The 18,052-nt window shown below is 39.3% G+C and overlaps 1 protein-coding gene across 1 annotated transcript in view; it reads right to left on the reverse strand.

Moving 5' to 3' along the window:
• TENM1 (teneurin transmembrane protein 1) overlaps nt 1-18,052 on the reverse strand; it is a 227,434-nt gene that overhangs the window by 74,316 nt on the left and 135,066 nt on the right. The window contains 2 exon segments of the mRNA XM_009997127.1: nt 739-858; nt 7,106-7,322. Coding sequence (XP_009995429.1) covers nt 739-858; nt 7,106-7,322 — 337 coding nt within the window.

An 18,052-nucleotide genomic window follows, 5' to 3' on the forward strand; every position in this document is an offset into this window, starting at 1 on the left:
CTCTTTCCTTGTTGAAAGATAGCTTCTCATTTCTTTAATTCATAAAACAGCCAAGGAATATGAAGTCTTAAACTGCCCTTAGCACCTTAATTCAAGTTCAGGAGCAAATCGTGACCCTACTGAACATGGACGGTCAACCCTGGAGTGCAATATAGAATATATAGGAACTTCATCTCTCACTGAGAACTCAACTCAGCCCTAGAGGGCTGGGGAAGAGAAGGAAGGCAGCATCATTCAGGACTGACTGTGGAATTTAACCACTCTGGCTCTGGAAAGAGTCTGTCCTTACTTTTACTTCGGTGTCTCAGGTGATCAACTAAAGGAGTTAACTTCATTGACACCTCAATAACCTACTTGGAAGATATCACAGTTGACAACAGAAAAAAAAAGAAGAAAAAAAAGACAGGGAAATTTCTGGAAGACCAGACTAGTTAAAATATTATAATGTCAAGAAGGTGCTCTTACAGCAGCACTGTCACATTTTTCACACATTTTTCAGTGTTGAATGTCACTGTAATCTTGTTGATGTTCAGGTTTTTTTTTCTTCTCTGTCTTCTTTGGTTCTTTTACCCCAGAGTTCTAACTAAATGTCCTCTCAGAGCAGAGGGCCAGATGGCCATCCTCAAGCCACACAACAAACAGTAGTGTCTATGAAAATTTTGTACATGAATAAAAGGTAGCAGACAGCCCTAACTACACAAATCTAAACCAGTGAAAGACCATACATGAAAGTCTGACCTTCCATCTTGTCGACTGATGGTGTATCCATACTCATTGTGGTGCAGAAAACTGACGTTCACTCCAACCAAAGGTGTTCCATCTACTGCTACCACTTGGCCTCGAATGACACACGCCCGTCTGAAACAGAAAGAGTAGGGAAGGCAACATGCCAGACACATCAGTAGGGTGAGAAGGGCATGGATTTCAGACACAGTGCTGTACTTCTGTCCCAGACAGACAGAACTACTCTGATACCATTGCAACTGTTCATTTTGAATGAAAATTCAAACAAGTCCAAAAGATTGATTTGACAATCCATTATCTTGTGATGACAACCCAGGACTCTCCTATGAATCGCTCCCATTTCAAGAATATATTTCCATCTCTGGCTATCTTTCAGGATATCATTTGTTCTGCCATTGAATAGCATTGCAAAGGTTTCACTGATAGCACGATTTAGCTTGCTGCAGCTCTAGGGGTGATGATTTGTGAAAGGGGAGAATGAAACCTCATTCTCTGCTGCTAAGAATAGGGCATCGCTGTCTATTAGAAAAAAGCTGAACTAATGTGATAAGGCAGCAGTGAGACACATGGTCTCCACTGAACTTCAGAAAGTTACAGAGGTAAATTCAGAGAGTGCCTAATCAAGTGTAACACACATTCTTCTCAAACCCTCATCATGTTATACCCTTTTAAACTCCTTCTGGGATGTCTTTCACTTGCACCCACTTTCCAGCGTAAAAATCCTACCATTCCAGGAAAGAGGCTGGAATATGGCAGCACAGCAGAACACATGAAAGTCAATGGACAGGAAGGTGAACTCAGTACTAAGTGGGTCTAATTGAAGGCTAACAGGATCACAGAATCAGAGAAAATGAGAGCTGAAAGGAAATACAAGACTTTATCTTGTCCATTCCTTTGCCTCAGGTAAGATCAACTGTACCTGAATTACTCCATTCAGATGCTTGTCTAACTCCATAACTCACCACATAGTAACCCATTCCAGTGCTTCTGTTCAAGTGCTTTACTCAGGGCATTTGTCTCCTATTGTGTAATTTGAATCTCCCTTTAAGACCATTACTTTCACCCTATCCACAGAAATGGTGAAGAAATTACTCTCTTTTTCTTAGCTTTGGCCTTTTGTATTTGAAGACTGAAACGTAAAGGAGATAAGTCTCATCAAGGATGAAGAACAAGATATAAAATAACCTCATGGAGCAAGTGGAATTCTCTTAAGGGCTTACATGGCTTTATTCCACTGAAACACCTTTAGGTACTTTAATGAAGTGAACAGTGTATGGAGAAGGCTTTTGATAATGTTAAGACATCTCGGGTCAAAATAAACAGAATACTCATAAAGGGAACCAGCAGTAACTTGTCCATATAAACAATAAGCATAAATTTAGACATTGTTACATTCCTCTCTCAATTTGAAAGTTCATGGTGGACCTCAACAGACACATCCTACCTATGCACAGTGAATATGTAATCTAAAGGGAAAACTTTATCCTTAGATGACAGTTATTTAGGAGGCTATATATGAATTTAAAGAATATCCCTTGAGAGATTAATTCATCATGATCCAGTAAAATCATACGAACTTGAGACCATACATTTCTGAAAGTTCTGACTTGTTTTGTAACATGCCATTCTCCCAAGCCACTCAACAGGACACTAATTTATTACTATGATATTATCAAACCTCTCTTGACTATGACCTGAGAAAATGCAATTGGTAAAAATCAACCCCTTTATGAGTTCACCATTCACCACAGCTGCTAAAATGATTTCCATGTTCCCAGGACATAAGAAGCTGCAAAGATGCTGAAAAACCGCAGAGAAATGGGAGAGGCTTCATTACTGTCAGTATGCAAAACAGAGTTCTGATTTACCACCTTTTTGTTTTCTACATTAACTAAATTGGTTGTGGCGCCATTTGTGAGCTAAACCTGCTGCTCCACTGAAGGCAGTTAAACTTTTGGATGTCATCAGACTGAGAAGACTCACTCAACAGAACCAACAGGTTTACTACTCTTTGATCTGTTAGAGCAGAAAATAAAGGTTTCTTTTTTTTCCTCATATTTCTAACACCAATAGACCTGCCTTTCTTTTCCTAGTCCCTTTAACAGTGCACTTCATGTATTTAGAACACTCATTGGTGTGAGAGAGACAGATGCCTAAGAGTCATCATTATTCAGAACATTATTCCCATACTCTCGTATGTTCAGTCCACATGGACCTGTCTTCTGACTCCACTCTGTCCTCATATTTTATCAAGCTCACAGATTTGTGAGTTAACAACTCATCAAAGTCTTCATTATTTCATATATAGTGTTTCGCTTTACCTTTCATTATTCATAAATAATATTAAGAGACTTATCTTTCAACTTTCTTGCTCCTTTTTTATTAATCATATTTTACAAGCCATACACATTTACAGTATGTGATAAAGACTCATAAACCTCATTAATCTACATTTATCTGTATTGAACTGTCTTTCCAATCTTTTAGATTTAAAATGTTCTAAGCCTGCCTGCCTGCCTCTATGTTGCTACATTTGTTCTCATTATGTACTGTATTTTTATTACCTACTCTAAGTTGGAAAGTCTTCTACTTTCTGGCCTCTTCTTGAATTACCAGCACCTACTAAATCTCTGACTAAGCATTTGATCAGAATTAGTTTTAATTATTGCTTTCCCTGCAGGTATGAAAACATTTTTCAGTTACGTTATGAACAGTGCTCATCTCAAAGGCTCAGGGAGATAACAAACAACCCCGAGTTTGCAGCAGGTTCTCACTCCTTCCCCAATGCCCTGACAGCTCCCAAAGTGGATCCCCATGCCAGGAGGTGTGATGGCATGTGGGTTCCCTGCAACTTTGCTGCTTGCAGAAGACCTCACCTAGTTTCTCTCCTTGCCAGACTTTCAGAGCATGTTCCCTGCAGTGATGCCACTTTGTACTCAACTGCCACTTCATGCTTCCTTGCTTCAACATTCACCCTCTTTCCAGATGAGCTGTGGACCTTGCTACCACTCACTGCTTTTCTTAATTTTAACAGAGAGACTAGTTTCTAGTCCCCTGGCAAACTGTACTAAATTTGCAACTCCAGAGGGAGCAGTTGGCTTTTTAAGAGAAAGCTGAGATTCCCACAGGTTGCAGGATTTCTCTGTCAATGCTTCCTGGGTCATTCCACACGTAACTGAGGATCTCAGCTCTGCAGGTCTCATCTCTCTGCCATCAGGCACTTTGTTTGACATCTCTAATGTACAATATAAATAGAAATTAAAATTCTAGATGCATTCTTTCAATACTTGTCAAGCATTTTACTATTCCACCACCATTCTGTCTTCCTCTACTACCACTTCTCTCCAAATTTTTTTTCTTTCTTTTGTTTTGTCTGTTAAGTTACCAATATTCTCAGAGCACCTCAGGCTGAGACAGGCTCAGATGTGGAACTCTATCAAACAACTTGTGAATATGCAAGTGTCAGGTTACCAGAGGATGTCATTTACTGTACTACATTTCTGATTAAAATCTTCAATCAGAGAAATTAAGCTAAAGGCTAGTAAGGTACATTCATTTCTGCCTGCTGACAATGTTGCTGTAAGCAGCCTTGGAAGGGTAATTAATTCAGTACCAAACACTGGACCCTTTTTGTAGGCAATTTGCAGTGAGTCAAATAGCTTGCCAGCAGCATGCATTAAAAATATTCAGCAAAGGAACAGGCTAAAAACCTTCCGGAGAACAGAAGCTGATGAAAACATTATAATCTCCTATACCCTGTTACATGCAGTAGGTCAAAATAATTCCGGATGTGAGCAAGTACATTTCCATTTATTCAGGGTGTGTCTAATATGCCTTTCAGTGTGTCACAGTTTCAGTTTGTAAAAAAACACTACATGTGACACAGCTTTGACAAAATGAAAAGCAAAATATGTTTTGAAAACATTTAGTTCTTTCATATTAATTTTGGTGTGGTATTCAGCCACGGGTTAACACAACAGCCTGATTACATTGCAGAAGCCAAATGTTAAAAAAATTAGATCTAAGCTAAAGTTTAAGAAGGAAAGGTAAAAGGATAGATATCCTAGAAGTTGTTTGAACAAATAATTTTGCTATTTCAGATATGGTGAAAATGCCAGGACATGGCAGAGACAAAACACTCTCAGTCTGAAGGACAGAGAGAATCTTCACAATTCTGTATAGCTTTCCCAAATCTATTCCACATCACTTTGGCTTTATCTACATTGAGATTCATGCATTATTGGAGTTCAACTGACCTGTGGTACAGTAAAACACTGCACAAAGTCATTTGAATTAGAAGACTGAAAACATTGCATAGATGTTTCTTCCTTAATCTTCCCAATGGTCTCAGAGACCTCTTTCAAAAGGAGAAAAAAAAAAGCACCAGACAGGCCTTTGCAAATTTGAGCACCAGTGGGAATGAATGCCAGTGCTCTGAAACAAATAAATGCCACTGGTTCATCCAATCCTTCCAACATTTCTTGTTGAACCACCAATGCTATAAAATAAGTGGTATTTAAGGCAGCCTTGCTTAATATCATCTGCCTGGACACAACCTTTTCAGCAATAGCCAAAAGGAGATTAAAAACCCCAAACCATTCTTTGGTCTGTACCAGATAGGCAGCATCACAGATTTCTGATTTTTTTTTTTACTGTAGCCACAGTTGTCTCTCTATATTTTTTTTTTTCAGTAATCTTAATTCCCAGGACACCAGATGATAGTCAGATTGACAATGTCAGAGGCAGATTTCTGAACAGAGGCAGCACAGCTCAGCTGTTGCCTCCTTCTGAGATCTGTCATCCTTGAGGACAATTCTGGCAGTTTTTAATAATATTTGACTTACGGATGAGCAATTTTTCAACAGCCTGGAAGACTTGAGGATCAAGCAAAGTGTGGATGATGAACTCCTTGGGGTGCCCAGCACACTGCAGATTACTGTTGACAAAACCCAGGAGACATGGCACAGCACAAGTCTCCAGGCACTGCCCTGATGACAAAGATACAGACTGCCTCATCTGAATCCCAATGAATTCCTCACCAAACTAACTAGTAACTTCTTTACAGTGGGAGGAAATGACATCTGGCTTGTCAACAATGCACCAGTGCAAGACCAAGTCATATTTCTTGGAGGTATAAGGTACCCATGGCAAGGGTGGGCTGCTGCTCCCACAGAAGCCTTTGCTGCTCTTTGGTCTTCAAAGGCATGGCAGATACCAGGGTAAAGAAATGAAATACGATGCTCAGAAAAAGCTTTTAAATCCAAGTTAAATCCCATCAGTGATAGCATTAAAAGATCAGTTCCTTATATCTATAAAAGCATGTTGATGGGATTATGTGCAATCTGGCTGCTCACACTTGCAGTGTTACAGAACACCAGACAGGCAACCTGAGTGCTCACTTCCTCCATGAAAACACCTCTCCACAAGGCATTTTGATGAGGAAAATCTTTTACTGTTGATTTTTGGTTTAAACTGCATGCAGGCCACCAAGGGCCTTGCTTCAGGTGCCATGGCACTGTTCCACCAGCAAGAGACCTGCCACCAGAGGTGGGTGTTTTTCATGGAGCTCATTCTCATGCCCTATTGTTCTACATATTTATAACAACCTCTTACATTATTAATAGTGATTAAATGTTTAGGCATTTCAGATCAATAAAGACTCTGTTTACATATTTACGTTATAAAAAATTAATAAGTTGCAAAGAGAAAGCACACTTAATTTGTGTGGAGCTATGGCATGAAGTTTAGGTTGTAACCTAAGTGCTACATACTGTACTGGGAAAACAAACAAATTCTTATGCCCTTATTACTAGGATGTGGTTTATCTAATGTATAGCCCTAGTTGACAAGGTAATAGTTAATGTGATGTGGATGATTTGTGGATCTCTTTGTCAGCATATAAGTTACAGCTTCTCAGGTGAACTACAGCATATAAACTTCTGTGCTCCTATATTTCAAATGTTCAAGAAAATAAGTGTTGCCAGGTTTTCTGGGCAAGTGTGCCCTATTGCACAGTCTCTTTTTTGGCCAATCTCACAAATGCTCAGAGCTCACACTGCTGTTTTATATGACAGTTTGAGAGTAACCTGCAGCACAAACTGGTAAACTCCACACTGGTCTATTATTGTAGTAAACCCAAAAAAGTTTTGTAATTAGGCAGCTGGATTGTAAGTGATACATGCTGAATTTCTTACACTGTAAATAGTAATTACATTATAGTGGGCAGAAAGGTGACTGAACACAGCATATAGAAATCCAACTTGTCCTTCTGCTTCCTGCCATTATCTGTACCTGCAGCCTTAAAGAATTTCATTGCAGTTCTCAATATTCAGAAAAGTCTTTCATCTAAAAGAAAACTCACCTGCTCTCAAATGAGACATCTCCTGGGATGACATGAGTGCTTTCCTTCCCAATAAGGAATCTGATTCGGTCATAAAAGAGCCTTGGAGGGTGCTGAGAGAAGGGTGGCTGGCTGTGCTGGATCAGGTCCAGGGGATCAGGTGAACCCTGGCAGAGGGGACTTGTGTAACAATTGCTTTGCTGACAGCAGTCGGGGTCTACACAGTCTGTCAAGCCATCTAGAACAGAGAGAACAGAAAGTTCAGGAAATAGCCACTCTGAGCATAAAGCACCATGTTTACCACTGGAGAGCACAAGAGGTATTTAATAATTGGAAGGCACGCTGATGATGACACATTCAAATTCCATACAGCATTGCCATCCATGCTTAGTCCAGGGGGGGTATTTCTCTCTGCTTATTAACACTGTATCACCTCATAAAACTCCCCCAAAACAATGAGAAAACAGAACCTACAAACCAAGGGAACAGGGAAGAGCAGGCAGAACAGACAGAAAAAGAAAATCACAATACTTGTTAATCCAACAGATGCATGATCCACACTGTGCAGCTCCTCTCTCTAACAATCCTTAATTGTCACTTCTGCCTGTCCACACTTGTGATGAACATGCACTGCTAACCAGTCTGCAGTAATGAAGGCTGAAATGTTATCCAACTCTCATAGGCATCCTCACCACAGTAGGAAAAAAAGGTTCTTGTTACAGTTGTCTGACTTCTCTTGTAAGCCCAGAATACAGTTTTATTAGTGCTTTAGGATGTTTACTTTTTATTTATTGGTTGCAATACTAGAATGAGCAAAAAGAGCAGAATCATTTCTTCATGGACAAACTTGCAACAACATTAGCAGGTGAAATTCATTTACTGAAATGTCCAAAGCTTAGGATGAAAAGTGAAGCACATCTGAAGTGCATCTAAATCAAGCACCTAAATAAAACTTAAAATTGGGCTATTGGCATTTAATTGCTTCTTTCAGCTGCTTACATGTCCAAATTGCCTAAATCACATGCTTAACCAGAAAGAGATTTAATAAGGTATGGTAAAATGTCCAATACCTTCTTAAACATCCATTTTATGACTTAGCAGTTGCTAACTTGCTTGGATTCACAAGTACACTAGTGCATATAAAGCAAGATTAAGGCATTCTATCCTACAACAAAGACACCTCGTTGTATTTTTAACAAGGTCAGTCTGAATAAATGTGGAGTGGACATATCACTGTATGGATTTCCCTTGTGGTAAAATCAGAAAGATACAGGATCAACGTGCTGTCAGATATTTTCACTTCAGGCTTTGAATTTTGTGCTTGGTTCTAACCAGGGCTTTGATGCCTTTAAACCCTGTACCTCCTCAGGGCAAACTGCCTTATCAGGGAAGTTTTGTCATTGATCTTAATGGGTGCAAGACCAACCCTCAGCCAACTCTGCTCTTTTCTCAATACAGCACATTGCCCCATGTGAATGCTCGGTAAATAACAGCATAAAATATTCACTTTGAAAAGAAAGCAAAACACTTTTACAGAACAAACAAGTATAATGAAATGGCTTTCTTGGAATCTGAAAATCCTTGCCTGACCTTGAGCAAGGTAATTGCTTGGCTAAGTAAAAAATATTAAGAACTCTAACCTACTGCAGGTGGAAAATTGGAGAGAAGGAGGCTAGTTTTTGTGATAATGTGCCAAGGACAACTGTAGATAGCTGGCAACAATAATCTAAGACCCTTGGATCCAGCAAAGCTGGCAGAGGTACAGGTCAGAGCATGCTTTAAGTTCTTTCCATATTCCCCCAGTCCCAGAGACAAAAGGCATTTGCCAGGGGTGGGAGAAGACCTTCACAGGATAACGTTGAGTTGATGGACTTTGAGTGTAGCAGTCACTTTATAATCAGGAAAACCTAGAAAGTGATGGAAATCCACTAGGAAATGAGTAAGCTGAAACAGTAAGGGGTCTCCAGTCTAAACAAAACCACACAGGAAGTGGATGAAGGAGCTCATGATATGAACCAGAGGGGTTTTCATTGTGTTCTGATGGAGCTTTTTGGGTTGAAACCTGAAGAGCAAGAAAAAAATCCGCTATTGTTTCTCCTCTTTTTTTTTGTCCAAGGAATTGGAATTAAACTCTTTGTTCTTAATAAGTGACCTAAAAAGCATCGAATTACTAGTAGATTCTCCAAGAACTTAAATATGAGACAATTCTACTAGATGTGAAAAGGTGATAAAGAAATTGAATTCTCTTGCTTTTGCTTTACACTGGTGAAGATCACTGCAGAGGGCTCTGATGTGGTTGGTTAAGTGTAGCTATTCAGGGCTGGTTCCTGCTGGTGGAATGGTTATGGTAGTGACAAGTCTCATTTAAGAGGTCAAGGTACTTTCTGGAAGTTACTGATTTCTATAAGCTGACTGCTGACCACCTGGGAAACTTGATGAACATTGGTCTGGCAGAGTAAGTACTACTAAAAAAAAAAAGGCACACTTACTTTAGATAACAGTATCCACAGGAGAGCTATTTTTTGAATAATATATTCCACAGTAGCTATTCTGATTAATTTTTGCCTTGTCAACAAGCCATTAAATGTGGTAACTGAGCTGACCTTAATCTTTCACTTATGTAATAAATAAAAGTGAAAATAGAAATATTAGAATATGAAGATTTGCTTAGAAAGTGAATAGCTATAAAAATTAACAAATACTTTGCTTTCTCTGAGAGTTCTCATTCTTCTTTGCTTCAGTCAGCAGCTTACATGCCTGCAACAAACACTGTCCATTCATGCTGTACAGTCTTCCATCTTCCAGACTCAATTTTCATCTTTTCTTTGCACTTTCCATGTCAGCAAAGTGATGTTCTTACAAAGTCTTCCAGGTTCTGCTAATGGAGCTATTTTGGTTCGAATTACTTGCACCTGGTTTCACTTGCCTCTCTAGGCTCTCAGGGCTGCAAAAGGGCAGGTTTCGCATTAGCAGGAGTGTGAAGTCCCCAGAGCCCATCTGAGTAACACATGGTGAGAACAGTATTTGTCCTGGCAGCATCATGAGTGTACAAAGTGCTGGATACAGCAGGAACAGCTTATGGCCTTGTGAGTAAAGGCTACAAAGTCATAGAATCACAGAATCGTTTTGGTTGAAAAAGACCCGTAAGATCATTGTGTGATCATTTACCCAGCACTGCCAAGACCACCACTAAACCATGTCCCTCAGCACCACATCTACATATCTCTGAAATCTCTCCAGGGATGGTGACTTTGCCATTTCCCTGGGCAGTCTGTGCCAGTGCCTGACAACTCTTTCAGGGAAGACATTTTTCCTAACATCCAGTGTAAACCTCCCCTGGACAACTTGAGGCCATTTCCTCCTGTCCTATTGCTTGTTACTTGGGAGAAGAGACCAACACCCATCCCACTACAACCTCCTTTCAGTCATCAGAGGAAGACATTGCCAACCAAAATAGAAATGTTAATCTGAAGTAGGAGTCTTCTAGGCTACAGGTTATCATTCATGGCTTCTCTCTCTCTCACCCATTATTTACTTTTTTTTGCATTTAAAAAAATCTTTTCATTGATTAGGTGACAATTTATTTCAGTCTCCCTTCTCAACCATACAGAGTGAATGAGAAGGAAGATGCTAAGCTAGGAGAAGATGCTCCATGGGCAGCAAGGCAGGAGGTGCAGCAGCACCAGCTCCTTTACTGACTCTTAATGTCACATATTTGGCTCCAGCCTAACTCAGGCCACTGGGTGAGTGTATTTAAGAATTATTAACCATGATTGTCTAAATAATGCAACTTCTAGGTTTTTTTTTTTTCCCAAATGATCAAAAAAAATTACAAAAAAAAGTAAAAATTAACTTGGATAAAACTGAAAAATATTTTTCACACTTTGTGCTGAAGTAAAAGAATAAAGCACCCATTTTGGGGCCAATAGAGAACTCTTAAGCCAAAATAAAATCTTTGTTCCACTTCAGGCTCATTTAAGACTTTAGTTTTAACTTACATCATTTAAAAGAAAACAAACAACCCCAAATCTAATACCCCCAAAGAACCTACTGTAATTCAGCATGATACCCATTAAAGTGAACCAGGTAAAGCAAGGTGGTACAGAATCCCAGGTTACATATGGAGTCAGTTTATGATAATGCAAATTATATTAGTAAGTGCATGTGAGGCTAACATTTGCAACAAGCCAATCCTATTTGAAATGAGAAATTTAATCCAGGAGAATAACTCAGAAAAACAAATAAATCTTGTTATAAACTGTAACATCAAACTCAGTCACTTGAAAATGCTACAAATATGTCAGTGAATTCTCAACAAATTTTTGTTAAGTTTTTGTATCAGGAACCGACTATTAAAAGACTCACTGTGTTAAGAAAACAGCAGGTTTTCTTTTAAATCTCAGGAGACAACAGTCAGGAGTGTGCACAGCAAACAGCAAAACCTGTAATCCCTACAGGGAGGGAGCCTGTATGATGATGTTTTACTGTCAATTACCACTAAGTGCATCACAGAATAAGTGCAGACTAAAATGTATTACAGAGGTGTAAATTATTTTGGTTTCCCATTAGCATTTTCTTTTATTTATGCTATGTAAAAGGTAGTCAGGCACCCTCACAGTGCACTATACATCATCTAATAAAGTGATTCACATTTTGATGAGTCTGAAATTATGGTTTCACATAATTCCAGGTACCTTGTTTTGTATACCAGGGATAATGATGAACTGAGATTTTTGGTAAGTAAATTAGACAGTTAAAAGTTTTTTAGTATTACTGCTAAAATAGAATTCACAAAGATGGACTTGAAGATAAAAAGCATGTCATAGCACCCTTAAATAATTTAAACAACCTCAAAGAAATGGCAGAGCATGCCAAAACAAATTGCTCTGTTTTCAGTCACACCACTCCTCTCTGCATTGCCACAGCTCACAGAGCTAGGACAAGATTTTCCCATTTCCTTGCTGGGGAAGGGATCCTTCCCAGAAGCTTTCTGTAAGGTATGATATTAATATTTATTGTGTCAGAAGTTAGTGTCAATGGAATCATCAAACAAATACATTTTCTTGTTTATACATTTATCTTTGTTTTTCTTTATTTAATATGATGGAAAGAATGCCACAAGTGGGATGAAATTACCTTCTCAGCTACGTTGCTACTGCAGTCATGGAAGGCTCAGACTGTACTAGGTACAGCACAGTCCCTAATGTACATATTATGCAGCAGTCTCTTCTAAATGGATGATCACCTTCAGCAGCCAGAAAAACTGGCAGTGGAGCTAAGGACCCTCTTTACTTACCATGTTTGGCAAATGTTGTAAAGTGACTATATTTTATAGGTTTCAGATTTGAGCTTTCCATATGCTGCATAATATCCATATTAAATCCTCAACAAAATAAAGTCACCGTTGGAAAAGGAAGCGGCATTTTGTCAGCTATAAGCCAACAGCAAGAACACGTAACACATCTGGGCCTAATCTGAATAGCTCTAAGCCATCTACTTTTCAAATCCTGGCTTTTCTAGTCCTATCATCTAACCTTGAATTACTTGCAATTCATGACTGCAAATATGGGAAAATATCAAAATAGTTCATGTTGCTGAAAATGGATCACTGTTCATAATTAGTACAAATTTTTTAGTTAGCTGAACACCTGAGGATGTTAAAGAGGTGCTGGGTGTGGTCACTGGCAGGGGATGGAAAGAATGAAGCCTTTCTGGTTTTGGCAGTGGTGGCTTCCCTGATTCACCACTGCAGCATGCAGTAACTTTCACTGTGGCTTCTTTCTATTAAACTGCTGAGATGCTTTATTAACTGGCATGAAAACAATATATTCAAGTAGACTCTACCTGCCATGTTACTGGGTTAGTTATTTTAATAAACCATCCACTGTCATCAGGTGCTGGCAAGCAAAACGTAAATAGCAATAATACTTTTCTATTTTAAAGTTCATTAAAGGAGCAGAGTTCAAGCTTTTGTCACACATGAAGAAGACAATACTAATGTCCTCTACAATAGGTTTGAATTTTTACAGTTAATGCCAAACCTGGAATACTTCAAGTGGTGTGTACACTTCCAAGGCACCTGCATGTACACGTATGCAGTTTTACTCACACACATACTGATACATGTACTGGCTCATTCACCTGAAATTCAAGTCCTAACCAATATACTACACTTAGTATGAGTAATACCAATGACCTTCACTATCACTGCAGCAGAGGGATTCAGTGACATGTGTGTAAGGGCTCTCCTGCTCCCTCTGCACTGACCCCAGTGAGCCCGAGCCAGCAATGGTGCTCTGAGAACAATGTTCAGAACATTTTCACAAAAAGGGGAAAAGGGGCTTTAGGTTTCTCCTTATAGTAAGCAGACCTTGTTCTCTAAACTCCTTATGTAGGCCAACCTAAAAAAACAACACAATGACTCTCAACACTTGAAGGACTGGAGCTTTTTGGTGCACTCACATGACCAATTGTTCAATACTATTGCTGTTTGTGAAGAAAAAAGAAAAAAAATCAATTCCACAGGAGTCTTCAACTTATATTTTTTGCTTTCTTTTACAGATTTCAAATAAGCAGTAAACAATGCCTGTTCCCACTTGTTTCACCACAGGCTCAGTTAAGTCCAATTAGGGTTGCCAGGAATCTAAGCAAACTGAATCAAAGAGGAACTTGAGAAGAGATGAAGCAGCAGTAACAAGCACAAGCCTCTAGTGCTTATTTGTGTGCATTCATCCAAGCTGCTTCTCAGACTGTACCAGTAGCACTGTAGCACACAGCAGACAGTGAGGCAGGTAACTGGGAACACTGGCATTTGTGTAAAGACGCTGAAAACCCACCAGTGTGCCTGTGGAAAGGCTGCAGAGTGTTCTGTTCAGTGACTACTAGTGGTGTTTGGCCTTCCATGCGCAGGAGAATGCAAATACATCAAGGCATTGCTTTCTGACACTGTAAGTGTCCCCAAGGAGCCCTTGCTGCTCAGCAACAATGAAAACCATTCCCATCAGTATTATTTATATTGTGTAATAATAGCATATTACTTATATATGGACTCCATATCTCAGTGATGGATAGGTTATTAAAATGCCAATGGATGGATCAGAAATGCATCAATATTTTAGCAGCACTGGTTATCAACGCAAGGCTATGCTGAGTCATATACTTTCCTGTGCTTCGAAAAGCTTGGAGAAAGCCACAATAACTGTCTGAAGTGACTGAAGGGACATTTGGAAGAGAATTCAAAGCTTGTAGTAAATAGTATTTTCCTTAAAAACAAACAGTCAAGATTGATTCATGAAAGAAAGAGGAAACTAACAAGAAATCCAGGGAAACTTAAAATAGAGATCTGTATCAAAGAAATGAATGGGACTGACTGCAACTTCCAGCTTCAGCCAAAGCCCTAGGTGTGCAGCAGCAATGTCAATAGAGGCCTGAACAGCAAATAGGTGGTGGTTCCACGGGGGGGGGACCTGTGAGCTGGTGCCAGGTGACCTGTGTGTCCCACAGCAGTGGGCTCTGCCCCTTGCACCCAGGACAGCCACGCTCGCCCATGCAGATCCAGCAGAGCTTTCAGTGAATCTCCTGGACCTACTGAAGCTTCCAAATAAGTCTAAAGTAATGTCAGGACAAGAGAAAATTACTTGGTCAGATGAGCTAAATGGTTATCTTTTAAACTGAAAATTAAATCATGTCAGTCATGACAAGGAGAGATGGAGAATAATGAATGGGAGAATAATGTGGTGCTGAAGGAAGCCTTGGTGAGGGAAAGGCCCTGCTGCAAAGGACATCTGCTTGACTTCTTGGCATGATTTAATGGACATCACAGTGCTAACAGACTGCAGATGCACCCCACAAGAGCAAGTACAAACCGTGCTGTTGTGCATCTGTTATAATGCTAAGACCTTTGCAATGATATTTGTAGTGATATTTGAACAGGTAAACATGCCCTTAAGTCTGCAAGGAGGAAAAACTAACAGAGAGTTATGGGATGGAGAGATGGAGGATGGAGAGTTATGGGAAAGGCAGCTACAGTACTATCAGGGTACAAGTGAACAGGGGTCTGAAAGAAATCATATTCTCTCTGCAAGGAAAATATTTCCACATGTGTCTAAGCTTACCACCATGGGTAACTGCATGGATAGGGAACTCGGGGCTTCAGCATCTGCAGAACCAGGATGCCTGGGACTTCCCTTTACACTAATTTACCAGCCCTTTAAAAACTTAATTCAGGACTTCCTCCCTCCAACAGCTTTTGTGCTATTACTACAGACCAATCTATAGCACTAACATTCCTCATGCCAAATAAATTACATTATTCAATCCCTACAGTTGGAAGCTAATACAATACGTCATTTTCTAACACATTTTTTTTCTACCATGTATTTTAATGTATTTTTATATAGTAAAAATATCAGTTTGTCAATGTCTGAAAGTACTGTAAAATGAATCAATGGGAAACTACACAAAATTATCACTCTAACTTCTGAAATTAGTGTTTGTTCGAAATAATAATTGTTCAACTTTACTACACCTTTTTTCTTTGGTTGCAACTTCCTCCTAATGAGCCTGAAGTACAAAACACCTCCCAAGGACTGAAATATAAATGTTTGAGTTAAAGACAATTGGAATGAATAAGACCCTGATTTGTAATATACAAGGGCACTAAATCAGGTCTTGAGCATGATCATCTGGGCTGTGTCTCTCTGCCTGAATGTGATCACATCCTAATGGCTCAGGAAGTTCCTAACATCAGCTGAGTTTCTGTCACTCAGGTGAGCACCCATTCTCAGCTCATCACACCTGCAGGAGAAAGTGCTAATAGCTTCCATCTTGAGGAACCTAACCCAGTAATACAGCATGATGGACAGTCATTCTGCCACCCTAATGTGTTCATAGTCAAAGACACAACCTCCCCACAAACATGACTTGACAGGTAATGTCACGTCTCCTTCCTAATTTCTGTTTTTACTGTTGTGCGTGTATACGTGGCCCAAAACACCAGGAACCAGCTTCTGATTTCATGGTGATGTAACACTGGTATAACTCCAATGACTTTAGGGGAATTTTTCTAATTTATGCTTATGCCAACTCAGGTCCTGTAAACTTCATATATAAAGAGAAGTGTTTTTAATACGTTTAATTTTAATAATTTTATTTTCTTCTATAGAACTGATTGTGAAGGAAACTTAATTACTTTTAGCCCATCTGTAGCAGTCAGTTTAATTAAATATTTCTCTCTGCACTTATCTCTAATTGTAATGTCAACAGAGCTGTCCTAGTCCATGTTATGTTACCATTAAAAAGGAAAAAGAAAATTACTTTTAAAACCTGCAATGAAATGATGTTAAGTGTCTGCCTTAAACTGCCAAATTCCAAGAGATTTAGAGTTAAAACTGCCAAGTCTTTCAATAACTCATGGTTATTGCAGAATATAAAGCACCCAAAAATCACACTACAGGGCAGTTTATACAGAGCCAGTTCATAGTGTCTCTGAAGATGCTTTACATATATTATAAGCTGAACAGGGTTTTTGTGGACAGCTTGAAGAGTGCAGGGGAGTGAGTCAGTGGCTGGGCCAGCAGGGGAGAGCAGTGGGCAGGTGGGAGAGGCCCTGGGGGGCCTTGATGCCAGGAGTGGGACCAGTGGGAAAGGAAGAGTGGGCTGAGACAGCTGGGAGAAGGCTTGGAAAAAAAGGTGGAAAAGGAAGGAGGAGAGAGGAATAAAGGGATTTTTGAATGGGGTTCAGAAATGACGAAGCCTTTGCCAAAGGACAGCATGGTCTTGGAGCCCACAGGATACAAAATCTGAAGGTCTCAAAATATATCTGTAAATGAGGAATCATCACTTATTCAGAATGTTTTTACTGAGGTCCCACAGTGACCTCAGTTCTTGGCCCTGAATCAAGCTTAATTTATCAACGACCTAGAAGAAAATATACAGTCATTACACTCAGGTTTGGCAGTACAGTGTAGCATGAGATCTCACTCAAGACACTGAGATGGTCTGTAAGTGTGACATAATAACATAATATGTATTTCAATGCATCTCAGTGTAAAAATCTAAGGAAAAAAAAAATCTAACTGTGCTTGGGACAGATGTATTCACAGTCTGAATAAGAAAGCTGCAGAGCTTCAAGTGTAGGGCCAAGTACACTGTGAAGGATGGTAATAAGTAAAAGAGAGGAAAGCAATAGTCTTTCTTGACTGTTCAGTAAATGAGTACTCCTAAAATAGATAGGGAAAATAATTAACTTGGAGAGCAATCAGTGAGGAATGTTATGGCTTTTCTCTCACTGGTAAGTTTGAAATAAAGTCTGGATGTTTTCCCTGAAAAGAAATACACTAGCTTGTGCATTAGAATGAACTACTGGAAAGAAGGCAGAGCCTAACGTATGAAAGAACTATGTTTTTTCCCTGCAAACCTAGAACTTACTTAGCCTTAGAATGAATCAAGAATGCAGAGGTCTGAGACAGGGAGCATCTTGTGCCAAATGCCCTCGTTCAATTGGTGAAAAAGAGCACAGAGCTCTGCTCATGGGACTTACAAAAATTACTTCTGTATACTTTCTACACTAGCTTACTCACCAATTGTTCAAATACAGGTCCAGACAATTACAAGAACTATGCTGTGTCTCAGTGGAAACATTAAGGAAGAGATTAATTTTGAAAAAAGCATCTCCAAATAAATGCTTTATGCTTGCAAATATATTCATTTAATGCTAACACAAGACTAAACTCTGGATGCATTTTGACTGGCACAGAGGTTTTTTTACACTTTGGCATCCATTGCCTGTCTCTTCTGAAATGATAGAGTTACTGTGAACATGAGATGGAGTGGAAAGGAGATAGAAGAAATTACTTGGTACTTTTTTTTTAAAGAAAAAATTACTGGGATAATAGGTCCAGGACACACGTAACTTCTGCCTTGAATAATACCTAGCACAGATTAACAAAAACTGACAATCTGTGACAA

This window comes from Chaetura pelagica, unplaced genomic scaffold (genome assembly GCF_000747805.2).
Source record: "Chaetura pelagica isolate M959 unplaced genomic scaffold, ChaPel_1.0 scaffold344, whole genome shotgun sequence".
Taxonomy (NCBI): domain Eukaryota; kingdom Metazoa; phylum Chordata; class Aves; order Apodiformes; family Apodidae; genus Chaetura; species Chaetura pelagica.